Genomic DNA, 26,057 nt, shown 5'->3' with positions numbered 1-26,057 from the left:
AGTGACTGTGAAAAAAGAGCTGATAAGGAACTGTTTGACTGGAATGCTTGCTTCTGCAAAAACTCCAAACTTTCATGGGCATTCATAGCCCTGCAACTCATGCTTGACAGTGCTACAGATAGAACTGACAAGGCACTTAGTGTAGAAGTAGAACTGAAGGTATGGCAACTCAATTTTAATGCTAGGGGAAGAATTTCAATGCTCTCGAAGAACATTACAAACTTCGTTTTCTGATCGCTATAGCGCAAATGGCGGGCACTACAGGTTATAGTCACAGATGCCTATGACCATAAAGAGGCTAGACTTTTGACCACCAGAAGGGAAGGAGCAGTGCCAGGAAACATACTCCACCTCCATTTTTCTGCGCAGCTGCCTAAAGCAGAACTGACACATTGTCTCATGGATTGCCGATCTCTTCTTGTGTACTAAGGATCGTAATCAAAATCCATGATGGACCTGGATTAGTCGCTTCACTTATTTCAAAATAAAAAAGGAAAACAATGAGCAATGCATAACACAAAGCAACCACAAAATTGCTTGTTGAAGTTAGCAGAGTATTGTTAACGACGTAGTTCAGGTTCGACCTCTAGCGGTATCTGATGTGACATCAGTGCAAACCATCTGCCACCTAATTTGTCACATTAAAATTGTTTGCATTCAACTATTCTTTGAGCTTTGGCTAACAAAAAACATGTACGCGTTTCTTTCTAATAAAATGCTAGGTCCCATGGCTGAGTACTATGTTGTTCCAAATAGGGCTTCGCCACACTGCCAATAACTGTTTACATTTTCAAAATTGTTTGCAAAGCTATTTCAAACTATCTCTGATAAAAAGCTCATCTGGATACAATTTGTTACGAAACACTGTCTATTAAGTAATTTTGAGTTTTCGCATTTTGAGGCAGAATTCACATCTATTTTGCATTTATCACAAAATGCAAATTTTTCTGGACGCTACTCATAGGTCTTAAAGCATGCATTTTAGACCCATGTTAAGTGCACTTTTTTTTATTGGTTTGGTCCACACTACCTCCTCCCAAAATATGGAAAGCACTGTCTTTGCAGTAGAAGAGATCCGTTTCATATTATCACAGGCGAACACATGCTGGTAGGTATTTAGGCATGCATTTCAGAGCCCATACACATTTTTTTCTTGTTTTAGTGTAAGGAATCTGCCTCTAAAGCTTGACAGTGTTTTCTTGGGACACCCCATATGAACATACTGCGTACATAAAGTATTTATGCTTTATTCATTTATTAAATGTTTGTAATGTTCTACACCACCTTGTATCAACTATGAGCACAACACATGTCAACTACAATAACACTGGAATAAAAGCACAGCTCGTAACAGAATATGCTTGTGTTAAAGTCTTATTCACATTATGTTCTTTACTCTTTTTGTACCAGCTTCAGTTCTTGAATCACCTATTTGTCTAACTAACTAATTAATAATGACCTGCTCTGTAGATAACTTTTCTTATTTATATGATATCGCTCTAATTTCTGCCTATCTTCCAATTAAAGAATTGCTAAAACTTTAACGAAAATGGTAATTTCATGATACCTTCAACAGTATACAGCACTTCCTAATATGACAAACCATGAATTTACTGATCTATACCTCCATATAATACTGAGCACATCTAATTGACCAATGTAAGATGACAAGCTCATACCTCCCAATATTATAAAACATTTAAATGATGTGCGTGTCACAAATGTCTAAAGCATTATGCAGTTATTTATAAAATCACATACACACAAATAATCATCAACACAAATAGATTTTTTTATCATTATTGTAAAACAACTAACCTCAGATACTAATCTGCAGTAGAAATCAGGTGCTGTGCCTTCGGTTTCTACAGAGTACTGTACATCACTTCCATCACCAGCTGTCCTTGTACTAAACACAGAAGTACAAGGCTTATCCTTATTTGCTTCCACATGACCAAAGTCCTGACAGGAAATATTGAGAGTACAGCTCATATTTTGTGCTGGCGACAACAGAGACTCACTTTCACACGTATGAGTAAAAGTTTGTACGTCTGATCCCTGACTAGAATCAGGTATCATGCTAAAGTGTTCCTCATTAAACGTTTCTGTTAAGTTTTGAGAAACTTTATCTTTACTTGTCACATTTTCCTCTTTCTTGTTTATTAAAACCAAATTTGATGCTTTTGAAAGAGAATTCATCCATTTATTTGTGGGTGAAAATGATGAAACAGTATTTGATTCTGAAAAATGCTTCAAAGACTTGCATTTTTTCAAGTTTTTAAGTTCAAGGTCTTGCATCTTAGTTGCAACCATACTGGTTAATTGTTTAGATTCACTTAGAGGAACTGAATTTACTGCTCCTGTTCTATTTCTCATGTTGCTCTGAGCCACATTCCTCAAGTGAATTTGAGTTACAGATTTTGCACTTCCATTCTCACAGGAAGCTTGACTGTGAAATTGAGCTACATCCAACAGATGTTTTTTCAATGTTACTTGCAAGCTTATATCCAGGGGTGCTAACATTTCTAAGACATGATTCAGTACACCATTTTCTTTGATACTTAAGCTCGAAGACAACAAAAAAACATCTTTTGCTATTTTTTTCACTGTTCTATGAGGACTGCGTAATGCTTTTACTGAAAATTCTATAACAGAAATCAGTCTTCTAAATTTATTAAGTCTGTCACCATCATCAGTCCTTTGCCCTAGATGAAACTCATCAGGGAACAGGTGAAACATTGTTTTCAACATCAGCAGCCTTCCACCTAACCACTGCCAGGAGACACTGTCTACAGTGAATGGCTCAAGAATGCAACTGAGAACAACTTCAAGACCCGTTAATCTTTGAATGCTAGTGTTTCTCATCTTGAATGGATTTCCTATTTCTCTCTCAGATATTTCTGCCAGAGCTTCAGCACTCAACTGGCTCGCACGCCGATTTCGATCAGCACACTTCTTGAGCATTGTTGTTATTACTGGGTAGATTAGATCAACAAATTCCTTCAGCTGAGTTGCAGTTGAACAGCAAACACTTCTGATCAGAGTACAAAAGCTGTGCTGTAAAAAATATATTTCAGAGCTCATTAGATCATCAGCTGATGTTTTAGTATCTTTAGTATTTGACTAAAACTGTGATTTTGAAACATAATGTAATGTACGTCAAAATTACAAAGTGTGAAGATTCTGATGCAGCCAATAGAAATATACAAAAAGTTATACATCAGATAAGTTTGAATTTGGGTGAACACTTGTGAGTCATAAAAAGAAAAGTACAGACAGATGATGGAAGGAGAGGACAGGAAGTCATGATGAGATCACCCTCATACTTACTGCCTCTGAGTTTCTTGGTGCAGATCTCTGGTGCCTGAAGGATAACTTTAGTTACAATTGGATTTGTATGTACTGAATATATAATGGCCAAACTCTCAGTACATTCATGGTACCATTACCTAGACCTTTAGACTTTAGTTTTTGAGATAGAATGTTCTCTCACAGAGTGTACTAGAAATCATCTTTCACTGTATATTTATTTAGGAAAAGGATCATGCTTCATACATAAAAAGTGAACTATAAAATTAATCTACATTCTTAAAGGTCAATTAGAAAATGCTACCTGCTAGTTTTTCCTTTACAATTAGCAAATTAGCAGTCAGATGCGATGAAGGTAGAGATAGAAACTTGATGAGAAAATGACAAAGAGAGGCAACTAATGCATACAGATACTGTCCGATATTTATATCATCCTCTAATTAGCGGACACACATACCATCAGATAAATTATTACAGTTTCTGTTGGTACAGGAAATGTCTTTTAGAAAGTTATCACTGACATACTGCCACATACAATTGCTGAAGAAGTTATTACATTATTGCATTCAAAAGGCAATGTGGACATAGATACCCATCATTTTGAAAATTATCTATTAAACTTGAATTTTCCATCCAAATGACAGATGGAATAAACTTTGGTGCCAGTGTCTAAAAGCCACACCCAACTAAGAATTCAGTGCTACATTTCTTGAGTTTTTGCCTTTTCTATAAAATGAGGACGTTAGTCATGAAAAGCACAGTTCTTCATGAAAGTTGATCCTAGTTCAGGAAAAAATATCCACACAGCAGCTGCTATGTGCTGCTCTTCAGGGTCACTTACAGCACGCGTCACACCCTTTGTCCAAATTTACAGATTGTGTGTGTGTGTGTGAGTGTGTGTGTGAGGAGGAAAGGTACACAGTTTGAGAGATGATAGTAATTCTGCACAAAAAACTTCACATGGACAAATGCCCTATTCCAAATAGTTTCCAAGATGCTACACATTTAATATCACTTTTCCAGGTTTCCCTCGAATAACTCGAAAAGCTTATCCTCCAGTGAAAACGAGTGGCAGTACAAAATTAAACTACATCAAGTTTCCTACAAAAATATGCTGTTCATTTTTCTCTAGGATTAATAGATTGTGCGAAGAGAGCACGAGAATGTTGACAATCTCGTGTGATGCAGAAGCACTGTAGCATAGGCAGTGTATGTAGGCCAAGTTGAGATAGTTGATAGACATAAGTGCCCTGTATTAAATTGTTCATCCCAACTTCCTCTATATGACTTTGGTACGCTGTAAACAATGACAATGTTTGAGTGATACCGAAAACAAACAACAGTGTACATTTAACAGGTTCTATCTACGAAACCATTCGGAATAGTGCTTATGTCCACACAAAGAATGAAATATAGATACACTGCCAGACAAAAAAAGTTCAACATCCAAGAGACACGGTTGGATGCCACTGTAACTTCATACACGCACACACTATCAGTGGGTATGTAAACTATGAGAGTGGCAATTCTCGGTGGTAAGTATAACAGCCAACTTAATGTATTGGTGCTGTTAATATTTAGTGTTGTTACCAGGACAGGTAGAATATATAGGGGGCATTGAACAGTGTCAGATGTTGAGTGATCACTATGAAGGGCACAGAGATACTTTGTACTCGTGAGAGACAGCGTTAGCAGCACCAGACAAGAGTTTCACAGGAGCCTCATTGTGGGTCTCCATTTGGCCAGCTGGTCAAATTGCATAACATAATGATTTGTGGGGCATTCAGAAGTGACACTGGGCCTAAGTTGAACTGCACAAGAATGTGAGTGCAGGCATACTCATTGCCAAGGTTCTGGTTGACCATGCCATACCACCAAAGGGGAGGATTGCTGTATTGTGCACCAAGCACATCATAACCCCTTCACATCTCTGCCTGTCATCTGAGAACAAGTAATCAGAGAACAAGTAATAAAGTCCCCACAACATTTTGTCATCCCACATTAGCAAAAAGGTTGGGGAAGAAGGCCAGGGTTCACTCTGTCTGCTTGCCGGGGGGTCTCATCCGAGATGAGGAGGAGGCCCTACCGGCGGCGATAGAGAGCACTGGGTGCACCCGACTGCAAATTGTTGCTCATGCCGGCACCAATGACTCCTGCCGTCTGGGTTCAGAGGTCATCTTCAGTTCGTACAGGCTGTTGGCTGAATTGGTGAAGGCGGAAGGCCTCACTCGGGGTGGAATCAGAGCTAACTATTTGTAGTGTCGTTCCCAAAACCGATCGTGGTCCTCTGGTTTGAAGCCGAGTGGAAGGCTTAAACCAGAGGCTCATACGATTCTGCGGAGAGCTGGGGTGCAAATTACTCGACCTCCGCTATCAGGTGGAGAAATGTAGGGTCCACCTGAGTAGGTCAGGCGTGCACTACATGCAGGAAGCGGCTACAAGGGTAGCGGAGTACATGTGGAGTGCACATGGGGGTTTTTTAGGTTAGAGAATTCCCTCCCTAGGCCCGACAAGACGCCTCCTGAGATGCGGCAAGGTAGGAGTAGGCAAAATGCAACAGGGAATAACAATATTAAAGTGCTAATAGTAAACTGCAGGAGCGTCTATAGAAAGGTCCCAGAACTGCTCTCATTAATAAACGGTCACAACGCCCATATAGTACTAGGGACAGAAAGTTGGCTGAAGCCAGACGTAAACAGTAATGAAATCCTAAACTCAGTTTGGAATGTATACCGCAGAGACAGGCTGGACAGTGAAAGCAGAGGCGTGTTTATAGCGATAAGAAGTGCAATAGTATCGAAGGAAATTGACGGAGATCCGAAATGTGAAATGATTTGGGTGAAGGTCACAGTTAAAGCAGGCTCAGACATGGTAATTGGATGTCTCTATAGGCCCCTGGGCTCAGCAGCTGTTGTGGCTGAGCACCTGAAGGATAAAATGGAAAATATTTCGAGTAGATTTCCCCATCATGTTATAGTTCTGGGTGGAGATTTTAATTTGCTGGATATAGACTGGGAGACTCAAACGTTCATAACGGGTGGCAGGGACAAAGAATAGAGTGAAATTTTTTTAAGTGCTTTATCTGAAAACTACCTTGAGCAGTTAAACAGAGAACCGACTCGTGGCGATAACATATTAGACCTTCTGGTGACAAACAGCCCTGAACTATTTGAAACAGTTAACGCAGAACAGGGAATCAGCGATCATAAAGCGGTTACGGCATCGATGATTTCAGCCGTAAATAGAAATATTAAAAAAGGTAGGAAGATTTTTCTGTTTAGCAAAAGTGACAAAAAGCAGATTACAGAGAGAGTACCTGATGGCTCAACACAAAAGTTTTGTCTCAAGTACAGATAGTGTTGAGGATCAGTGGACAAAGTTCAAAACCATCATACAATATGTGTTAGATGAGTATGTGCCAAGCAAGATCGTAAGAGATGGAAAAGAGGCACCGTGGTGCAACAACCGAGTTAGGAAACTGCTGCGGAAGCAAAGGGAACTTCACAACAAACATAAACATAGCGAAAGCCTTGCAGACAAACAAAAATTACGCGAAGTGAAATGTAGTGTGAGGAAGGATATGCGAGAGGTGTTCAATGAATTTGAAAGTAAAGTTCTATGTACTGACTTGGCAGAAAATCCTAAGAAATTTTGGTCTTGTGTCAAAGCGGTAGGTGGATCAAAACAAAATGTCCAGACACTCTGCGACCAAAATGGAACTGAAACAGAGGATAACAGACTGAAGGCCGAAATACAAAATGTCTTTTTCCAAAACTGTTTCGCAGAGGAAGACTGCACTGTAGTTCCTACTCTAGATTTCCGCACAGATGACAAAATTGTAGACATCGAAATAGATGACAGAGGGATAGAGAAACAATTAAAATTGCTCAAGAGAGGAAAGGCCGCTGGACCTGATGGGATACCAGTTCGATTTTACACAGAGTACTCGAAGGAACTTGCCCCCCTTCTTGCAGCAGTGTACCGTAGATCTCTAGAAGAGCGTAGCGTTCCAAAGGATTGGAAAATGGCACTGGTCATCCCCGTTTTCAAGAAGGGACGTCGAACAGATGTGCAGAACTATAGACCTATATCTCTAATGTCGATCAGTTGTAGAATTTTGGAACACATATTATGTTCGAGTATAATGACTTTTCTGGAGACTAGAAATCCACTCTGTAGGAATCAGCAAGGGTTTCGAAAAAGACTGTTGTGTGAAACACAGCTCGCGCTATCTGTCCACAAGGCTCAGAGGGCTATAGACACGGGTTTACAGGTAGATGCCGTGTTTCTTGACTTCCGCAAGCTGTACGATACAGTTCCCCACAGTCGTTTAATGGACAAAGTAAGAGCATATGGACTATCAGACCAATTGTGTGATTGGATTGAAGAGTTCCTAGATAACAGAACGCAGCATGTCATTCTCAATGGAGAGAAGTCTTCCAAAGTAAGAGTGATTTCAGGTGTGCCACAGGGGAGTGTCATAGGACCATTGCTATTCACAATATACATAAATGACCTGGTGGATGACATCGGAAGTTCACTGAGGCTTTTTGCAGATGATGCTGTGGTGTATCGAGAGGTTGTAACAATGGAAAATTGTACTGAAATGCAGGAGGATCTGCAGCGAATTGACGCATGGTGCAGGGAATGTGTAATGTGCTGCGAATACATAGAAAGATAGGTCCCTTATCATTTAGCTACAAAATAGCAGGTCAGCAACTGGAAGCAGTTAATTCCATAAATTATCTGGGAGTACGCATTATTTAAAATTGAATGATCATATAAAGTTGATCATCGGTAAAGCAGATGCCAGACTGAGATTCATTGGAAGAATCCTAAGGAAATGCAATCTGACAACAAAGGAAGTAGGTTACAGTACGCTTGTTCGCCCACTTCTTGAATACTGCTCAGCAGTGTGGGATCTGTACCAGATAGGGTTGATAGAAGAGATAGAGAAGATCCAATGGAGAGCAGCGTGCTTCGTTACAGGATCACTTAGTAATCGCGAAAGCATTACGGAGATGATAGATAAACTCCAGTGGAAGACTCTGCAAGAGAGACGCTCAGTAGCTCGGTACGGGCTTTTGTTAAAGTTTCGAGAACATACCTTCACCGAAGAGTGAAGCAGTATATTGCTCCCTCCTACGTATATCTCGCGAAGAGACCATGAGGATAAAATCAGAGAGATTAGAGCCCACACAGAAGCATATCGACAATCCTTCTTTCCACGAACAATACGAGACTGGAATAGAAGGGAGAACTGATAGAGGTACACACACCGTCAGGTGGCTTGCAGAGTATGGATGTAAATGTAGATGTAGACCATTGGTTGGAGATTAAGTGCATCCAGACTACAGAATTACTGTCTCATGTGTAGGCGTTTATTAACACCACAACAAAAATGGCAGCATTTGGAGTGGTGTCAAGATCAGGAAGTATGGACTGCTAACGAATGTGTTCACCAATGAATTTCTGTTCTTCACTTCCCCAGATGAAGGCAACTACGGCAGCGACCTGGTGAGAGGTCTAATTCTTCCAATGTTATGGAGAGGCACACCGGTGTTACTGCTGGTGTTGTTGTGTGGGGAGCCATTGCGTATGACATCAGGTCACAGCTGTTAGTGACTGAGGGAACTCTGATAGCACAACGGTATGTTACAGATACCCTGCTTCTTCATGTGTTACATCTGACGTGACAGAATCATCACGCCACTGTTAAGAGGACAATGCTCACAGACACGTGGCATGTGTGTCTATGAACTGTCTGTGTGATGTTAATGTACTCCTATGGACATCAAGATCCATAGATCTCTACAGAGGCGGAAAATCAATGTGAGGCTGGCCATGTGGACTCACCCATTCACACTGTGAGTTGACAGGTGGCCACTCCTTCAGCAGGGTCCGGGCAGGCACATGGGGGGAGGGGAGGGGGGGGGGGGGAGGGGTTTACTAGTAACCAAGAGCTGCAAAGTTTGGCATGATATGGAGCCTCTAGCAAACTAATGTCCATGGCTGGGAAGAAAGTCATCATGCACTCAGTATGTCTGCTGGGAGGCGGAAAGGTCTCATCCAAGATGTGAAAAATGACCTGCCAGTGGCTATCGAGTGTGCAGGGTGCAGTTGTCATCAAATTGCGGCTCATGTAAGCACCAATAATGTCTGTTGCTTGGGCTGTGAGGCCATACTCAGTTCATACAAATAGGTGGCATAAATAGTGAAAACTGCTGGCCTGGCATGAAGGGTACAAGCAAAGCTCACAATCTGCAGCATTGTTCCTACAATTGACCAATGTCCTTTGGTCTGGAGCCAAGTGGAGGGTTTCAACCAAATGTCAATTCTGTGACAGTCTTGGCTGTGGATTGCTAGAGATATGTTATGGGGTGAAGAATTGCAGTACTCCCTTTCATACGTCAGGAGTGAGCTACACAAAGGAAGCAGCTACTCAGGTAGCAGAGTAATTGTGGAATACACAAGGCGTTTCTTTCTTTCTTTCTTTCTTTTTATTAGCCTAGCCAGTAGTTTTCAGGCCTCTGATGAATGGCCGCCAGCTGATACACAGAGGTAACATCAGATAGTGTATGCAGCAGACTCACTTTGACTGTCAAAATTTTAACAGTAAATTGTCAAAGTACAGTGTTATTCTAAATGATGGACCGATTTTCAAAAATTCATATGTATTGAAGTACAAATACAAAATGAACAAGCCTTATACCAATTAAAAGAGGGAGTTTCAAAGTTTTTGGTGGGCGGGCGGTGATGATTTCAGAAGCGGCCGGTAGAGTTTGCGCAGCAATAGGGCCGTCATTCCATTTCACTGTCAGTTGTGATTGAGATAGCGACTTTGGAGCACAAGGTTTCTTGTGTTCTTGAGTTCAAGAGAAGTGAGTCACAAATTGTAGTGCAGTGGGCTTTTCGTTCCAAATTCGGTATTCAACCACCAACTTTCAAAAGCATTAGCCATTGATTTGAGCAATTTAAACAGACTGTGAGTGTGTGCAGAGGAAAGAGCACAGGCTGACCATGTGTGTAACAAGATGATGTCTGTCGGATTCAAGAAAGTTTTCTGCATAGTCCCAGTAAGTCCACCAATAGAGCCAGTCGAGAACATGGAATACCCCAACCAACTGTACGGAAAGTTCTGAAATGGCGTTTGTTGTACAAGCCCTACCGATTACAACTTGTGCAGGCTCTCAACCCCAATGACAAAGAGAAGCTTCTCGCATTTTGTTGTTATGTGCTAGCAAAGATGGAGGATGACACATTTCTACAGCGTGTAATTTCTAGCAATGAAGTGATTTTCTATTTTAGTGGGAAAGTCAACAGTCACAGTTGTCGCATATGAGGTTTGGAAAATCCACATTCACCATTGCAACACGAAAGAGACTCGCTGAAGATTAATGTGTTCTGTGACATATCCTGTATGAAGGTTTATGGACCATTTTTCTTTGCGGAAAGAACAGTACTGGGAATCACGTACCTGGACATGTTGGCACAATGGCTGTTCCCTCAAGTTGTGGAAGATTCCCAGGACTTCTTTTTCCAACAGGATGGAGCTCCACCCCACTGGCACCATTATGCACAAGGTTTTTGAATAACTCCCTTCCTCAGTGCTGGATCGGTTGCAGGGGACTTCATGACCTGGCTCTGCACTTCTGGCTACCATGATCTCCTGATCTCACACCCTGCAACTATTTCTTATGGGGGTCATGCGAAGGAAGCTATTTATGACCCGCCTCTACCAACCACTCTGAATGATCTGCGGAACAGAACGTCTACTGCCGCGCACTCAGTAACAGCAGATACGCTTTCGCATGTGTGGGACGTGTTGGCTGTACAGTCAATGGTGGCCACAATGAACATTTATAACATTTATCACATTTCTAATTATTAAATAATTATTAAAATCTGATTAATTACAAATTATTGAATTTATTAAATCAATATCAAACATGATGAAATTTTTTTTCAAAATTCCTCTTTTCATTGGCATAAAGCTTGTTAATTTTGGATTTGTACTTGAATAAATGTGAGGTTTTGAAAATGGGTCCATCATGCAGAATAACCCTGTATTTGTAACAAAGTTCCTGCACTTGCTACCCCTCCGTAAAGTTATTGCATTCAAATTATTCTCGGAGCTGAGAACCCAAAGTAGAAAACTCCAAAATATTTAGCGAGGCATGGAAAAAACATCAAAAAGACAGATTGATTAGACGCCATACACAGGGGAATGTTCATTGCTGTCGACAAAAATATTTTGTCTATTGAGGTCAAAATTGAGCCTGACTATGATGTTATCTGGACAGCAGGCCTAGGTCAACTAAAGTTAATTACTGGGTGTTTTTACAGGCCACCTGATTCCGCCATAACAGTTGCAGAATCATTCAAGGAAAGTCTTTGCCCAACAGTGTGGAAATTCCCAGATCATTAAATATTAGTTGGAGGCGACTTTAATCTACCGATTATGGACTGGGACATCTATTGGTTCACTGCAGGTTGTACGGACAGACATTATTGTGAAGTACTTTTGCACACTTTTCTGAAAAACTGAAGAACTAGTTCAATAGCCTACACACAATGGAAATATTTTAGACCTTTTAGCTACAAATGGGCCTACCATTCTGACAGTGCTAGTATAGAGACATGTATTAATGATCATGACGTCATCATAGTGACAATGGTTACTAAAGTTGATAAATCCATCAAGAATGTTACAATAGTATTATGCCAGATAAAGCAGATAAGCAGTTGTTAGAATTTGACTTACATAATGAATGGACATAATTTACTTCCAATATGATGGACAGAGAGGAATTATGGTCAGAGTTTAAACTAACTGTTAATCACACTCTGGAGATGTATGTGCCAAGTAAAGGGATTAATGATGAAAAAGACCCTCCACAGTTTAATAATCAAATTCAGAACATGCTGAGGAAAGATAGTGTTACACTCTAAATTAAAAAAGGAATGCTCAAATGTTGACAGGCAAATGTTATTAGAAATTTGTGCATCAGTAAGAAGATCAATGTGCGAAGCGTACAGCTTCTTGCTGAGAACCCAAGAAAACTCTGGTCATACATAAAAGCACTCAGCAGTTTGAAAAGCTGCTATGCAATCACTCATCGACCAGTGTGGTGTGGTGACAGAAGACTGCAAAAGAAAAGCTGAAGTTTTTAATTTCACATTTAAGAAATCATTTGTGCACAAGGATCATACAAACATACCATCGTTTGACTGTTGCACAGATTCCTGCATGGAGGAAATAGAAATAGGCATCTATGGTGTAGAGAAGCAACTGAAAGGTTGAAGACAAATAAGTCACCAGGTCCAGATGGAATACCAATTTAGTTTTACAGAGAGTACTCTGCGGCAATGGCCCCTTACTTAGCTTTCATTTATCATGAATCTCTCATCCAGGACAAAGTCCCAAATGACTGGAAAAAAAGTTCAGGTGAAGAAAGATAAAAGAAAAGACCCCCCACATAATTACAGACCAATATCATTAACATTAGTCTGTTGCAGAATTCCTGAACACATACCGAGTTTTAATATAATACATTTTCTTGAGACAGAAAAGCTTCTGTCAAGAAATCAGCATTGATTTAGAAAGCACTGCTCACCCTTTTGTCACATGATATACTGTAAACCATGGACAGAGGGCAACAGGTAGATGTCATATTTCTAAAAAGAGTTTGACATGGTTCCTCAGTGCAGACTGTTGAAAAAGGTCCAAGCACATGGATTGGGTTCCCAGATATATGAGTGGCTCAAAGACTTTTTCAGTAATAGAACCCATTATGTTTTCCTCAATGGCAAGTGTTCATCACAGATAAGGATTTCATCAGGAGTTCCCCAGGAAAGTGGGATAGGACTGCTGCTATACTCTATATACATAAATGATCCCGCATACTCAGTGAACACCAATTTACAGTTGTTTGCTTACGACACAGCAGTACAAGAATGTGTCATCCTTGAATGACTGTAACGGGATACAAAATGAGTTGAGGGGTTTTCTAGTTGGTGTGATGAACAGCAGCTTGCACTAACTGCAGTTTATTGCGGATGAGTAGGAAAAACCATCTGTAATTTTCAAGTACAGCAATAGTAATGTGCTGCTTGCACAGTCAAAATGATTAAATATCGATGCATAATGTTGCAATACGATGTGAAATGGAATGGCGTGTGAGTTTCGTAATCATGAAAGCGAATGCTTGACTTAATTTTATTGGGAGAATTTTGGGAAAGTGTAGCTCATCTATGAAGAAGACGGTGTATAGAATGCTAGTGCAACTCATTCTTGAGTAATGCACAAGTGTTTGGGAGGCCCCCCAGGTTGGACTGAAGGAAGACATTGAATCAATTCAGAGGCATTTAGCTCGATTTGTTACCAGTAGGTCAGATCAGCATGCAAATATTACATAAATGCTTCATGAACTCAAATGGGAATCCGTGGAGAGAGGAAGACACTCTTTTCTCAAGGCACTGTTGCAGAAATTTAAAGAACCACCATTTGATGCTGACTGTAGATTAATTCTACTGCTGCCAATGTACATTTTGCGTAAGGACCATGAAGACAAGATGAAAGAAATCAGGGCTTCATATGGAGGCTCATAGAGTCATTTCCCCTTGTGTTATATCAGAGTGAAACAGAAAACGAAATGACATGTAGTGGTATGTGGTACCCTCCACCATGCTTGCAGAGTATGTATGTAGATAAGGAGAGGATGCAACAGCTTTGTGACACTATTCCAAACCAAATCAGTACATGCATCAGGGCCAGAAGAGGTGTGACATCATACTGATAAGCAAGCTCATATTGCTAAGTTCCTAGTACATTTGACTCGATTTCTTAATCACTGAGGTAACATCACATACCTCCTCAACCCATCATGTTTCTGTTCATTTCCTTCTCTTCTTCTAGTTACTTCACTTTTTTTGTCAGACAATGTACAGTACATAAGCTAAGTAGAATGAAGTGTAGTTGTGGAACTTCTATTTTATAAACAATTGCAATCAGATGTGCTTTTCATTCCAATATATCCATGGTGAGGATACGCGGGCTTTGCCGAAAGTTTTCAGCAGCCCGTAAACCATAAGGCAGAGGACAGTGGGGTTGTTTTCATTCAAAAGAGCAATGTTTTTCGACCTTGGGTTGTGCGTGTGCTGCCCCTGGCTAGTGGTGATCCCCCCACAGTGCGGTAAGAAAGCACAGGCAGTGCTGAGTCAAAGACGGCGCAGAATGGAGCTGTCGCGCTGTGACTTCCGTGCCATGATTTTTTATGATTATAAAAATGGTTTAAGTGCTGAAGAATGCCATTCTTCTTTGCTGTTTTTGCTAAAGCTTCCTCTTCTAGTGCCACAGTTGGAAATTGGTTTCGTGAGTTTTCTAGTGGTTAGCAGTCAGTTGAAGATGAACCTCATCCCAGTCGGCCAGCAACAGCTGTGACTCCTGAAAATATTGATGCTCTGAGGGAAATGATCAAAGAAGATCCACATCTTACATTTTGCAACATTGAAGGGACCCTAAATTTTGGATCAACAGCAGCGCAGACCATCATTCATATTCACTTAGGCCTTATTAAGAGATGTGCCCGTTGGGGCCACTTTCCCTGATAGAAAGCCAAAAGGAGGCGAGAATGGACTGGTGTCGTTTCATGCTCGAAAAATTCAATGGAGGGAAGTCCCAAGACACCTACAATATTGTCACAGGTGATGAAACGTGGGTCTACCATTATGACCCTGAAACGAAGAGACAGTCTTCTGTGTGGTGCTCTCCAGGGGAGGAACCACCCACAAAAGTTCGACGAAGTCAGAACTCTGGAAAAAAGATGGTAGCAACTTTTTCCACAGAAATCGAGCATCTCACCTCTGTGACCTTGGACACATCGTACAGTCAATGCTGAATGTTACGTGAACAATTGTCTTCCAGAAGTCATGGCCACATGGAAGCCACAGCATCCAAAGTCCAAGAGTGGGCACTTTCTGCTGCATCACAACAATGCATTTGCGCACAGGGCTGAACAATGGACTTTCTGGAGAAGGAAAAAGTGTGAGTGTTACCCCATCCCCCCTACTCGCCTGACCTGGCCCCCTGTGACTTCTTTCTGTTCCCGAAGACTAAGGAAAAAATTCGAGGGCAGCAGTTTTCGTCACTCGAAGAGGCCATTGATGTACAAGAGTGCACTAAGTGACATCCCAAAAGAAGCTTGGATTGACACATTTTCTAAGTGGTTTCAGAGAATGGAAAAATGTATACATGCTAATGGAGAGTATTTTGAAAAGTTGTAAATGTTGTTTTGCAAATAATTTTTTTTTCACACATTCTGATAAAAACTTTTTTGCATAGCCCTCGTATCCTCCAGGATATAAAATTGCTGTTAACTCACAAGTGCTAAAAAGAGTCTTGAGTACTGTTCATTTCAGTGTCTTTGATCAAATGTTAGTCCAAGTGATAGGAGCAGTTTTAATGTGATTGATTCATCTTCAAGGAAACCATTTAACACATGAAATGGAATAAGGCAAAATTGGAAATCAATATGATTTCTGGTCATGTGTGAAGTAAGTACGAGTAAGAACATCTCATTGATGACAAGGTTGTTAGAAACTGAACATGGGCTCACATTAGACAAGTATGTGGAAGAAACCAGATCATTTAAAAAACTTTATAAAACATCTGGATGGCTGGATAGCAATCTGAGTCCCACTACTTCTGAGTTCACATACAAACAAAAAAGGTTTTTATAAGACTGTCCAAAGATGGGCATCAACAAAAGGGTTCTATTTCATATTTCTCTATCCATATCTTTCTTTTCAGTTTAAGATAATTTTCATTTCTCTCCTCCCTTTACAACTTTTTCCCGTTGTTTAGCAAGTTCTATTGTTTACTTTTCTCTGAAATAATGTTTTCCAAGGACTGTGTGTCATAACAAAAGCTATTTAATGCATAGCTCTTAAATATTCATTCTGAGAGAACATAAATAGTGAAGTAATTAGCTTAATCCTGAACTTAAGAAACAGCCTTGTTCAGCAGAGGTATCAAATAGCCATAACAGTAACCAGGCTGTTCATAGTGGGCAACTACAAATACACAAAACCATAGCAGAGAAGAAATTCCACACATGGCTGAAACACTTATCATGAGAAAGAATGTAAAACAAGGTGTTAATGGCTCTATGAATACCAACCATTGTGTTGTTTATCCAAAATATTTGATGATATCTGGCTAGAATAGCCTATGAATTATCATGCAGTTTATATTTTAAACATTTACATGTTTGTGACACATTTTTTGTATTAATTTGTAAACGAAAATGTATAAAACTTTTTTAATTATTCCTCATCCTTCAGGACTACTACACTTAGAATTTGAGGAAGGAACATTAGTTCATCAGTTCTTTTGTTTTTCTCATATGTTCCACATCTTTGAGGATCACCTCACTATAGGCCTATGGAATGAACACTGTACCTAATATATTTCAAGAAGCACAGAGGAGACTGTTTGTCAGAGAAACATAAGTTTGTATGATCAAACAAACTGAGTTTTTGGTGCCTTTGAATCAAGTCTGTATTCAGATTTTTCTGCTGTGACTCAGCACCTGTGCCATAAAAGGAAGGAGGAACAGGGTTTAACATCCCATCAACAATAAAATCCTCAGAGTTGGAGCACAAGCTTTGATTGGGGAAGGAAATTGGCAATGTCAGTTTGAAGGAACCGATAATATTTTCCATAATAGAGTTAGAGAAATCACAGAAGACCTACATCTGGACGGTTGGATGAGAATATGAACCTTTATTCCCCAAATATGAGTTTAATGTCTTCCTACTGCACCACCTCGCTACGTGTCTGTGCCATGACCAAGCACACTCATTCTTATATAGCCCACATATCCTAGCTTAGCTGAACAACTTCCAATTTCTTTCAGGTTAAGAGAAAAGTTGCTCTCTAGTATTGATTTTAGAGAGCATAGTTATGTATGGAGTGGAGACTTGGACTACTACTATGAAACATCTAAAAAAACTGCAAGCAGTAGAAATTGACTGGAGAAGATCAGGAATAATTCCTAAAAAAGAGAAAATAAGAAACAGTGAAATAATAAACAGAATGGAAGTAAGAAAGACTACATGACATGACATGATGGATGGAAGGAAGTTACAATGGTACAGGCATGTAAAAAGAATGGAGGAAGCCAGAGTACCGAAAATGATCCTGGAATGGGAACCAGAGAACAGGATGCCCTATGACCACTTGGCTCCAAAAATAACAATTGACAATGGAAGAATTGGCACAGAGCAACAAGATCAAAACACCTGCAGAGACATCTTGAGGTGATGAATTAAGATCTTATGTAACAGATGCAATAATTTCCTGGTATTTGTTAGGTTGGAGAAAAATCTTCATATAGAAGAAAATTCCAATAAAATAAAAAATAAAAATAATAAGAGAAAAGTTTTGACTGATTCAGAAGGCTACTTCTTCACAGGTACCTTATTTCAAAAGTGATGTCTGCCAAATGGTGAAGTCACCATCTATAAAACATTTAACAGAACTGCAATGTGATGTGATGGGAAACCATGCTGATTAATAGTGGGAACAGATGGGGAGGAAAAATTCAAGTGGAATTCTAGTATGCACATAAATATTAAAAACATAAAATTTAACTGTGCAAAAAGAACTTGTACATCCAAATTTTTTAGCCTCATAAATTAATTTTCAACTTTAACAGTAACAATTAGAGATGATTTTTACAAAAATTAAGTGAAGTACATCTGGTCTATGAAATGAGCCACTTTTGCCCTATAAATATATGTGTTTATGCATCCTTTTTCCTCCTTGTTTATTAATTAACTCCATACTTTCAGTATATAGTGAGGGAGCAGTCAATGTGTGTGAGTTACACCAAGGGAGCTACTCAGTTCCTGTTATTTCTATTATTTGCACAATGACATCCTACAGATTGCTGTATTATTACAGTAACAGTGTATATTCAGTCTTCAAGACAATGTATGTATCTGCCTGCTTTATGTCCCAGTATTCATACACTGCAACATCACATACAGATTTCAAACAATACTTCTGATGTGTTTCCCAGCAGGAATGCTTCAAGAAACACATGGCAGACCTCTATGGGGAGGAGATGGTTTTCTATATCCAGAAATTTGACAAGCTACAACTCACATTGAGAATGGCTGTAGGACTGTCAGCCGAAATATCGAAACAAGAATTAATAATATCCTGGCTGCATGCCCGAAAAGTGATAGAATAGTGCTCTAGATATTTGAAACTTATTATATTAATAAAGTAATTAAGTTAAAATGGGGAAATAAAAAGCAGTTTGGTTGAAACATAACTCATATATTACAATTCTTATTTACATACTCACCACACAAGTAGAATAAACTTTGAAAATAGGATCTCCCACAAGCATAGCTAAAATCTTTGCACAACAGCGAATAACTTTTTGTTGCCATTCTTCATTACTAAGCTGAACTTGTCGATGAAGTTCATCTTGCAAGAGCTGCAAGCCACGCTCCCTCTGTTTCCAATCTTGAGAGTACAGCAAAGTTACTAGATCTGAGCCCAGTATCTAAAACAAAAATGTTTCACGCCACTTTAGTTAAACAGCATTTATTTTATGCTAAAGTGTTCAAGACAACTAGGACTCTGTTCTTAAAGATGACAAATATATCAATGGTATCAGAAATGACAGTGATATTGGTGACAGAAGAGGAATGTCAATTTACTTATCAAGTGGAGTAGCACAGTGAATGACACAAATAAAGAAACCGGAATTGAACTTCCATACAAAATTTTAAAGCAGTTTCTCTGTCAAGAATAGATGTATACACTATCTGATCAAAAGTATCCAGACATTGCAATGCAAGGGGAATTACATACATGAGGTGGACCCACCATTTTAAAAGAGACGGGGAGTATTGTGTTGTCCATAGAGAAGCACTAACAGCAGAATGGGTCTGTCAGGAAACTCGGTGACTTTGAACATGGACTAGTCACTGGATGTCAATTGGGTATTGCCAACAGTCAGGTATGGAGGTGGTGGCGTAAGCCCTTTTTCACCAAAGTGAACAAAAGTGAATGCACAACAGTGAATGGGGATTCTTTTTGGCTTTCAAAATGGTAAAGAGCAATAATCACTCATCATTTTCGTTCTAGCTTTATTATACCAGATCCAGTCCAAATTTCATTTAATGCCTAGCCATTATCAATGCAGTATTTTGGAGTACGTATAAATGCTCTAGTATGTCTACATCTGTTGTTCAGACTCCTGTTACAGTAATGTTACAAAGCAAAGTAACAGTGGTAATTCACACAGGAGTTCACTTCCACTGTTTGGGATGAGGTTCTGACATCCCATAAAATATCCATTCCACAGAACAATTGGACATTTGCATAACAACAATAGCCCTATGGCCCTTGTTAAGTCCCATAGTGTTCAGAGCCACTTGAACCTATGGCCCTGTTGTACAGACTTCGGTCAAATCTTACCAGTAATTGCAAGAGGAACAAGAGCAATGAAGTCAACACATCTGCAATTACCAATTAGTGTGGCATATTAGTATAATACTAAAATCATAAAATGAATGAAAAATTACAATAGTGACTTGAAACTACACAAAAGATTAAAACATTCTTGAAAGTCTTGCAATTCCCAGGTACAATATCTCGCCAGCATCAATATCGATAAAAGGCAAACAATTGTCGGAATTCTCAATACTCAGGATAGACATACATCATTAAGTTTGCATATTTCGCCTGTAAGTGATGGTAATATGAGGGATGTGTGTGCTGATAGACACAAATAAAATAGTTTCTGTGACAGTCACTTTTTTATTTTGCCACTACACGTTTCAATGGTTTACACCATCATCTTTAGCTGGTGAACTGTTTATTTATATGTGCTGTAGCCTAAGCTACTAGTAGTGCATGTGAGTGTGAGTGCACTAAGTGTGGTGTCACTGTGTCTGTGCTCTTGAATTGACTGCATATTGTGTCAATGTGGGCCGGCTCCTGAAGGCCGCCTGTGGGAGGCATGGACGCAGCGCAGTCTCCACCGCTCTGTGCGCCATCTATCAGCGACTCATGCCTATATATACGTGCGGAGCAGCACTGACTGACACTCTCCAGGTTCTTTGAGTTTTCACCGCTCACATCTGTTGTCCTGAACCTTGTTATGTATGGAGTAGTGAGAGACTTATTTCCTCTATTGTTCTGAGGTTTAGGAATAAAGCAGTAGTTATGTTGCTTGGATCAGTTTCATGTATTACTTGGTAATTACAACATGGCTGAGTTTGATGAAGAATACAGACACCTTTACACAGTAGCAGACCAAGGGCAGTGTAGGTTATTTTGCATCTTTTGCTAATGATAAAAATTCTTTACTTAGAAAAGGAACTTGAGTCTGTAGACTTTTTGTGAACTTTGGGAAGCCATCTGCTGATGATCCTGTTTTTGGTGGGCATTGTATCACATGTGTGTAGCAGACAAAGCAAGAGAAATCCATGTTCACATTGAGTATATATCACACCATTCCACGTGTAAAATGCAGTCTCTTGTGTGGAATTCATGGGACCATTTAAAATGCTTTATCCCAAAGAAACAGAAACCTAGTGGAGAAATAACCCACATCAAGTACTATTCTCATTTTTTATTGCAAGGCTATTTGGAGCAGCAAGGCTATTTGGAGCAGCCAACTTGATAGCAGTAAGAATGGAAAATGATATAAATGCCCTCTGGAAAATGGGAAACTTCCCATGTTCAGGCACATACTTAGAGACAATGACTTTGCAGTACCCCACGAGTTTGAAATATGAGATGCAAACAACAGAGGAGGTGTGAGTCCAATGGGTATCTGGCCAGCTCCCGAATTCAGCAAGCCAAGAGCCACCAGCTCTAGTACTGACAGCACATTCTGAATCTGTTCAGTAGCTAACATCGTCTCCATACAGGGAATGTTTGAAACAATTCAAAGAACACTATAGCAGAATCAAAGGAGACAGCCACAAAAGTTTTGTTCTTGGGAAAAAAAGGAGAGAGAGAGAAAAAACATGGGAAGCAATCTTCTAGGCACTGGAAATCTGATACGAATTTAAATGAGAATAATGCTTCAAGTGTACAGTCTGAAGTAGAAGACAAATGGCTCTAAGCACTATGGGACTTAACACCTGAGGTCATCAGTCTCCTAGAACTTAGAACTACTTAAACCTAACTAACCTAAGGACATCACACACATCCATGCCCAAGGCAGGATTTGAACCTGTGACCGTAGCGGTCGCGCGGTTCCAGACTATAGCACCTAGAACTGCTAGGCCACTCCGGCCAGCGAAGTAGAAGACACTGGATGCACATTCTGCAGTGGTTTATCTGAAGATTAACTTTGATAAATGGGCATAGTGCATGGAATGCAATCCTTGGGCTCAAGAAAAATGTTAACTTGAAAAAGAGCTTTGGATGCCCTGACTGCACCTTTCTTTGCACAAAAATGCAGAACAAATGTTGGAGAGTCAGTAAGGAAGAGAATGCTACTATTTGGGGATGTTCCTGTTCTTATATTGGTAGATATTACGCATTTTTCTGGCTGTCTTTATTAGGACACCATTTCTATTTAGACTCATATCGGTTTTATGCTTTTTTTCAAATTTACATGTCTTTAATGTTAGGTAACATAAACAACGAACATATAGTTATATCTACTATCGTAGTATGAAGTTGAGTAAAGGTAATCTCACCAGTCTGTCTGGTAGCACAGGCGTAAGCTGATACGTTTTTGACCCTGTGTGCCGATTGCAGGGGGGGGGATTTAATACGCTCATCAACAACCAATATCGATCGCAGCTCAGAGGCACTACAGATCATCGTTGGTGATCACAACCAGAGGTGTACGTAGGATGTCACATGGCCAAGCTGCCCACAGCAAAAGTCCTAGTAGGCACTGATTTTAATCTAATATAGTCTGCTGCATGAGCTACTATCAATCATGCCATTCTGTTTATTGGATTGGACCCTGCACTGTACCTGGCCATTCTTGTACTCATTATATCAGCTTTTATTCAGTGCTTTGCTCTTGACGAACTTGGCTTTGTTTTTGGATTATGCATCCATATCAGAAGTGGAGAGACAAACTTTGTTTTTCCCATGGTTTCTGCAAAAGTATCATATTGTGAACCTGGAGGCTGCTTCAGTTCACTTTGTGTATCATACAGTCTTAACATTTCTGTCGACACAGTAAATGTTGTCTTGTAGTATCCTGATCCAACAGTTAATCTGCAAACTTAGTCCTTGTGTAGATCCTAGTAGAATACACTATGGAGAAATTTGTAGTTTGTGGTCCATCTGTTTTTGTATCCATACACCATGTAGTGTCCACTCGTCAAAGTTTCTACAATACAGAACTATAATCCACAATCCTACATTGCCTGCGTAACTGGTTTGAAGAGACTAAGCTGAGAAGTAGTTTTAAATGTGGAGCTGTGGACTGCAGCTAATCACATGTGGTTTCTCTTTCCTGCAATGTAGTCATGCACTTAGCTGCTAATGCTGAGGACCACTTTCAGGTGCTAAAGGAATTTGATTCTGGATTGGAAGAGGTCCTTATGACAGTTAAGGAGCATTAAGTCACAGCTGCAGCTCAAAACACAATGGTGAATCCAATGGAGCCATACTACTTGAGTTATTCTGTGCTGCATCTAGGCAAAGTCAAGTGATACACTGTAAGTGTCATCTTTGTTTACATCTACAACAATGTCCCTTAAGGAACCTCCAGAAGTGTGGCAGGACGTACTTAAGGTAACTCAATTGCTTCCCACTTTACGTTCTGCATGGGAAGATCAACTGTCCATAAGCCTCTATATGAGCTAGAATTTCTCTGATTTTATGACCACAGTCATATATATCTTCTTTGCCACTTGGGTTCTTAGAATGTTAAAACTAATCCTCTTCATGATATATGAAACCTCTTTTGCAGTACTTGAAAGAAGAACTGGATGAGCATCTCTGTGGAGCCGTCATACTCAATAATTGAAATTGTGACAAAACATGCTGCTCTTCTTCAGACTGGTTTACCTCCTCTACTAAAGCAATCTTGTAACAACCCAAACTAATAAACAGTTATCAAGATCAAACGAAAAAGAGTTTTCTGCGCAACAATTTTTGTAGATGATTTACATTTTCTTAAGATTCTCCCAACAAATTGCTGACAATATTTTCTTCTCCATTAACTACTTTATATTCTTCAGTGTAAGAACATCACATTAAAGGAATAACCCACCTTAATCCAATCTGCTGCCATATTCATATGCTGAAGTGGGATAGGACTCGATGTGTCAGATAATTTTGTGTTCATTGATGATGTTCTAACAGCCTTGTTTTTTGACATTTTGGACCTTTTGGAATTATGATCAGAAGATAACAGTACATTTTCCTGTAAATTGGGAACAGATTTCTCCATCCAAGGATGACGACACAGTGGACAAAGTACTGCTTCACTTTGCTGGACACATTCAGCAGCCCCTGTGAAAAAGAATAACACAAAAATTAGCATTCATAAGGAAATAGAGACCAAACATACTATTTATATAGTTACAACAGCTGCTTTGGCATGTTCACCTGTTTTGGATCCTCAGAGTGTGCATAAGCAATGGTGATTAAACATGGAGAATGAAAAACAATAAATTATGTTTTATAATGTAACTGTAGAACACTGTTCTCTTATTATCTAAAAATTATTTTTTAAATTAAATGTTTGTTTACATTCTTTATTTACACAGCTTGATATCCTCTTAAAGAAATGACCCAATATGAATTTCTTTACAGTGAAACAATACAAGTAACACATTTCAGTTTGAAATGTTGCAGGCTACACAATTTTTGCACTTATTCATTGTGTAGTATCTGGCAAATACTATCACCACAACCTTGAAACAATTTTTGGTATAAGTAAAAGTTCCAAATCAAATTTCAGCACATTCCAGGAGAAATCAAAATACTATGGAATTACAAAAAAAAAAAAAAATTAACACTAATTAGGCTTATTTATACAAGGCTATGAAAAGGCATTGTGCCAGGGTGGCACAGTGGTTAGGGCGTCTGCCTAGTGAGCAGGTGACACGGGTTCGAATCCCAGCCTTGGTACAAACTTTCATTTGTCTCTTCAGTCTGCATATATATACTATAGATGTTTCAGACTTCAAAAGGTCTCTGGAACCATTTGCTTCATTCGATTCTTCATAAGACACATTATCTCTAGTCACATGAGGCAACAGTACACCAACCCTTTGTCAATATGATAACAAACCTATAAGAAAGTGCGGGTGTGCCCCAGGGAAGTTTGCTGGGACCCTCGTTGTTCATGCTGTATATTAAATGACCTTGCAGACAATATTAATAGCAACCTCATAACTTTTCGCAGATGATCCAGTTATCTACAATGAAGTACTGTCTGAAAGAAGTTAAGTATTCAATCTGATCTTGATAAGATTTCAAAGTTGTGCAAAGATTGGCAACTTGCTTTAAGTGTTCATAAATGCAAAACTGTGCACTTAACAAAATGAAAAAAAAAACAACAACAAAAAACATAGTAACCAGTTACAATTGGCCAACTCGTACAAATACTTGGGTGTAACACGTAGGAATATGAAAAGGAATGATCACATAAGCTCAGCTGTGGGTAAAGCAGATGATAGACTTTGGTTTATTGGTAGAATACTGGGGAAGTGCGGTTAGTCTACAAATCACTTGTGTGACCCATTCTAGAATACTGCTCAGATGCATGGGATCTGCACTAAACAAGACTAACAGGGGATTCTGAACATATGCAGAGGAGGGAAGCACAAATTGTCATAGCTTTATTTGACCTGTGAGAGAGTGGCACAGAGATAATAAAGAAACTGAGCTGTCAGACTCTTTAAGATAGACTATCCTGAGAAAGTCTACAAACAAAATTTCAAGAACCTGCTTTAAATGATGACTAAGAATATACTACAACTCCTTACATATCACTTACATAGAAATCGTGAGGTAAAGATTACAATAATTACAACACATGCAGAGATATTCAATCAATCATTCTTCCTGAACTCTAAGTGAATGGAACAAGAAGAAACCCTAATAACTGATACTATAGAACATACCCTCTTCCTTGCATTTCACAGTGGTTTGCAGAGTACAGATATAGATCTATATGTACTCAGAAGTAGATTTGTGACTTTAAAAGGAGCTCCCCATCTGCATTATTAGCATAAGTTATGAAGTAAATGAGGAGTATCAAAAGTTCGAAATTTTATCTGAATTTGGGACACAAAGTAGACCACAAACTTCTGATTGAAGAAGTATTCACGAAAGACATAACAGTTATACAGTAAATGAATTCTTTTTTTTTCTACAGACTGTACTATAAATATCTTTTTACAAAAGACAGTCTGCCCAGAAAACCACAACTTGGAGTATGTCTGGTAAGACAAAAGAAATTATTCACATTCTTAAGGAAGACGGAAATTTAATGGTGTTGGGAATTTTACAATATGAAAAGGAAGAAGAAGATGAGGAAAAATACTGTGGGAGCATTTACTGAAGTAAAGGAGTGAAAGGGGAAGCACTCCGACAGACTTTTGCACAGGGCACAATTTAACCATCGCTAACACTCGGTGTCAGAAACATAAAAGAAGGTTGTATATATGGAAGAGACCTGGAGACAACAAAAGGATTCCAGGTAGTTTACATAATGCTAAGTTAGATTTTG

The 26,057-nt window shown here is 39.3% G+C and overlaps 1 protein-coding gene, 1 long non-coding RNA gene and 1 other non-coding gene across 7 annotated transcripts in view; 2 read left to right on the top strand and 1 right to left on the bottom strand.

Moving 5' to 3' along the window:
* LOC126297526 (mitogen-activated protein kinase kinase kinase 1-like) overlaps positions 1–26,057 on the bottom strand; it is a 159,097-nt gene that overhangs the window by 31,804 nt on the left and 101,236 nt on the right. For 3 of the 5 annotated variants that reach the window (XM_049988431.1, XM_049988432.1, XM_049988433.1), the window contains 3 exons: positions 23,589–23,830; positions 18,687–18,890; positions 1,819–3,057 (listed from right to left, as the gene is read on the bottom strand). In XM_049988431.1, coding sequence (XP_049844388.1) covers positions 1,819–3,057; positions 18,687–18,890; positions 23,589–23,830 — 1,685 coding nt within the window. The remainder of the gene's footprint in view (positions 1–1,818; positions 3,058–18,686; positions 18,891–23,588; positions 23,831–26,057) is intronic. The other 2 variants (XM_049988434.1, XM_049988435.1) reach the window with 1 other exon arrangement.
* LOC126297530 (uncharacterized) overlaps positions 1–26,057 on the top strand; it is an 84,201-nt gene that overhangs the window by 6,977 nt on the left and 51,167 nt on the right. The gene's annotated exons all lie outside the window — the stretch shown is intronic.
* Trnat-agu (transfer RNA threonine (anticodon AGU)) lies at positions 24,380–24,451 on the top strand. The gene has a single exon. It is a non-coding gene; the product is annotated as a tRNA-Thr (tRNA).

The sequence above is a fragment of the Schistocerca gregaria genome, chromosome X (assembly GCF_023897955.1).
Source record: "Schistocerca gregaria isolate iqSchGreg1 chromosome X, iqSchGreg1.2, whole genome shotgun sequence".
Classification (NCBI taxonomy): Eukaryota; Metazoa; Arthropoda; class Insecta; order Orthoptera; family Acrididae; genus Schistocerca; species Schistocerca gregaria.
The sequence above is the reverse complement of the archived record's forward strand: the minus strand, read 5'-3'. Positions and strand labels throughout refer to the sequence as shown.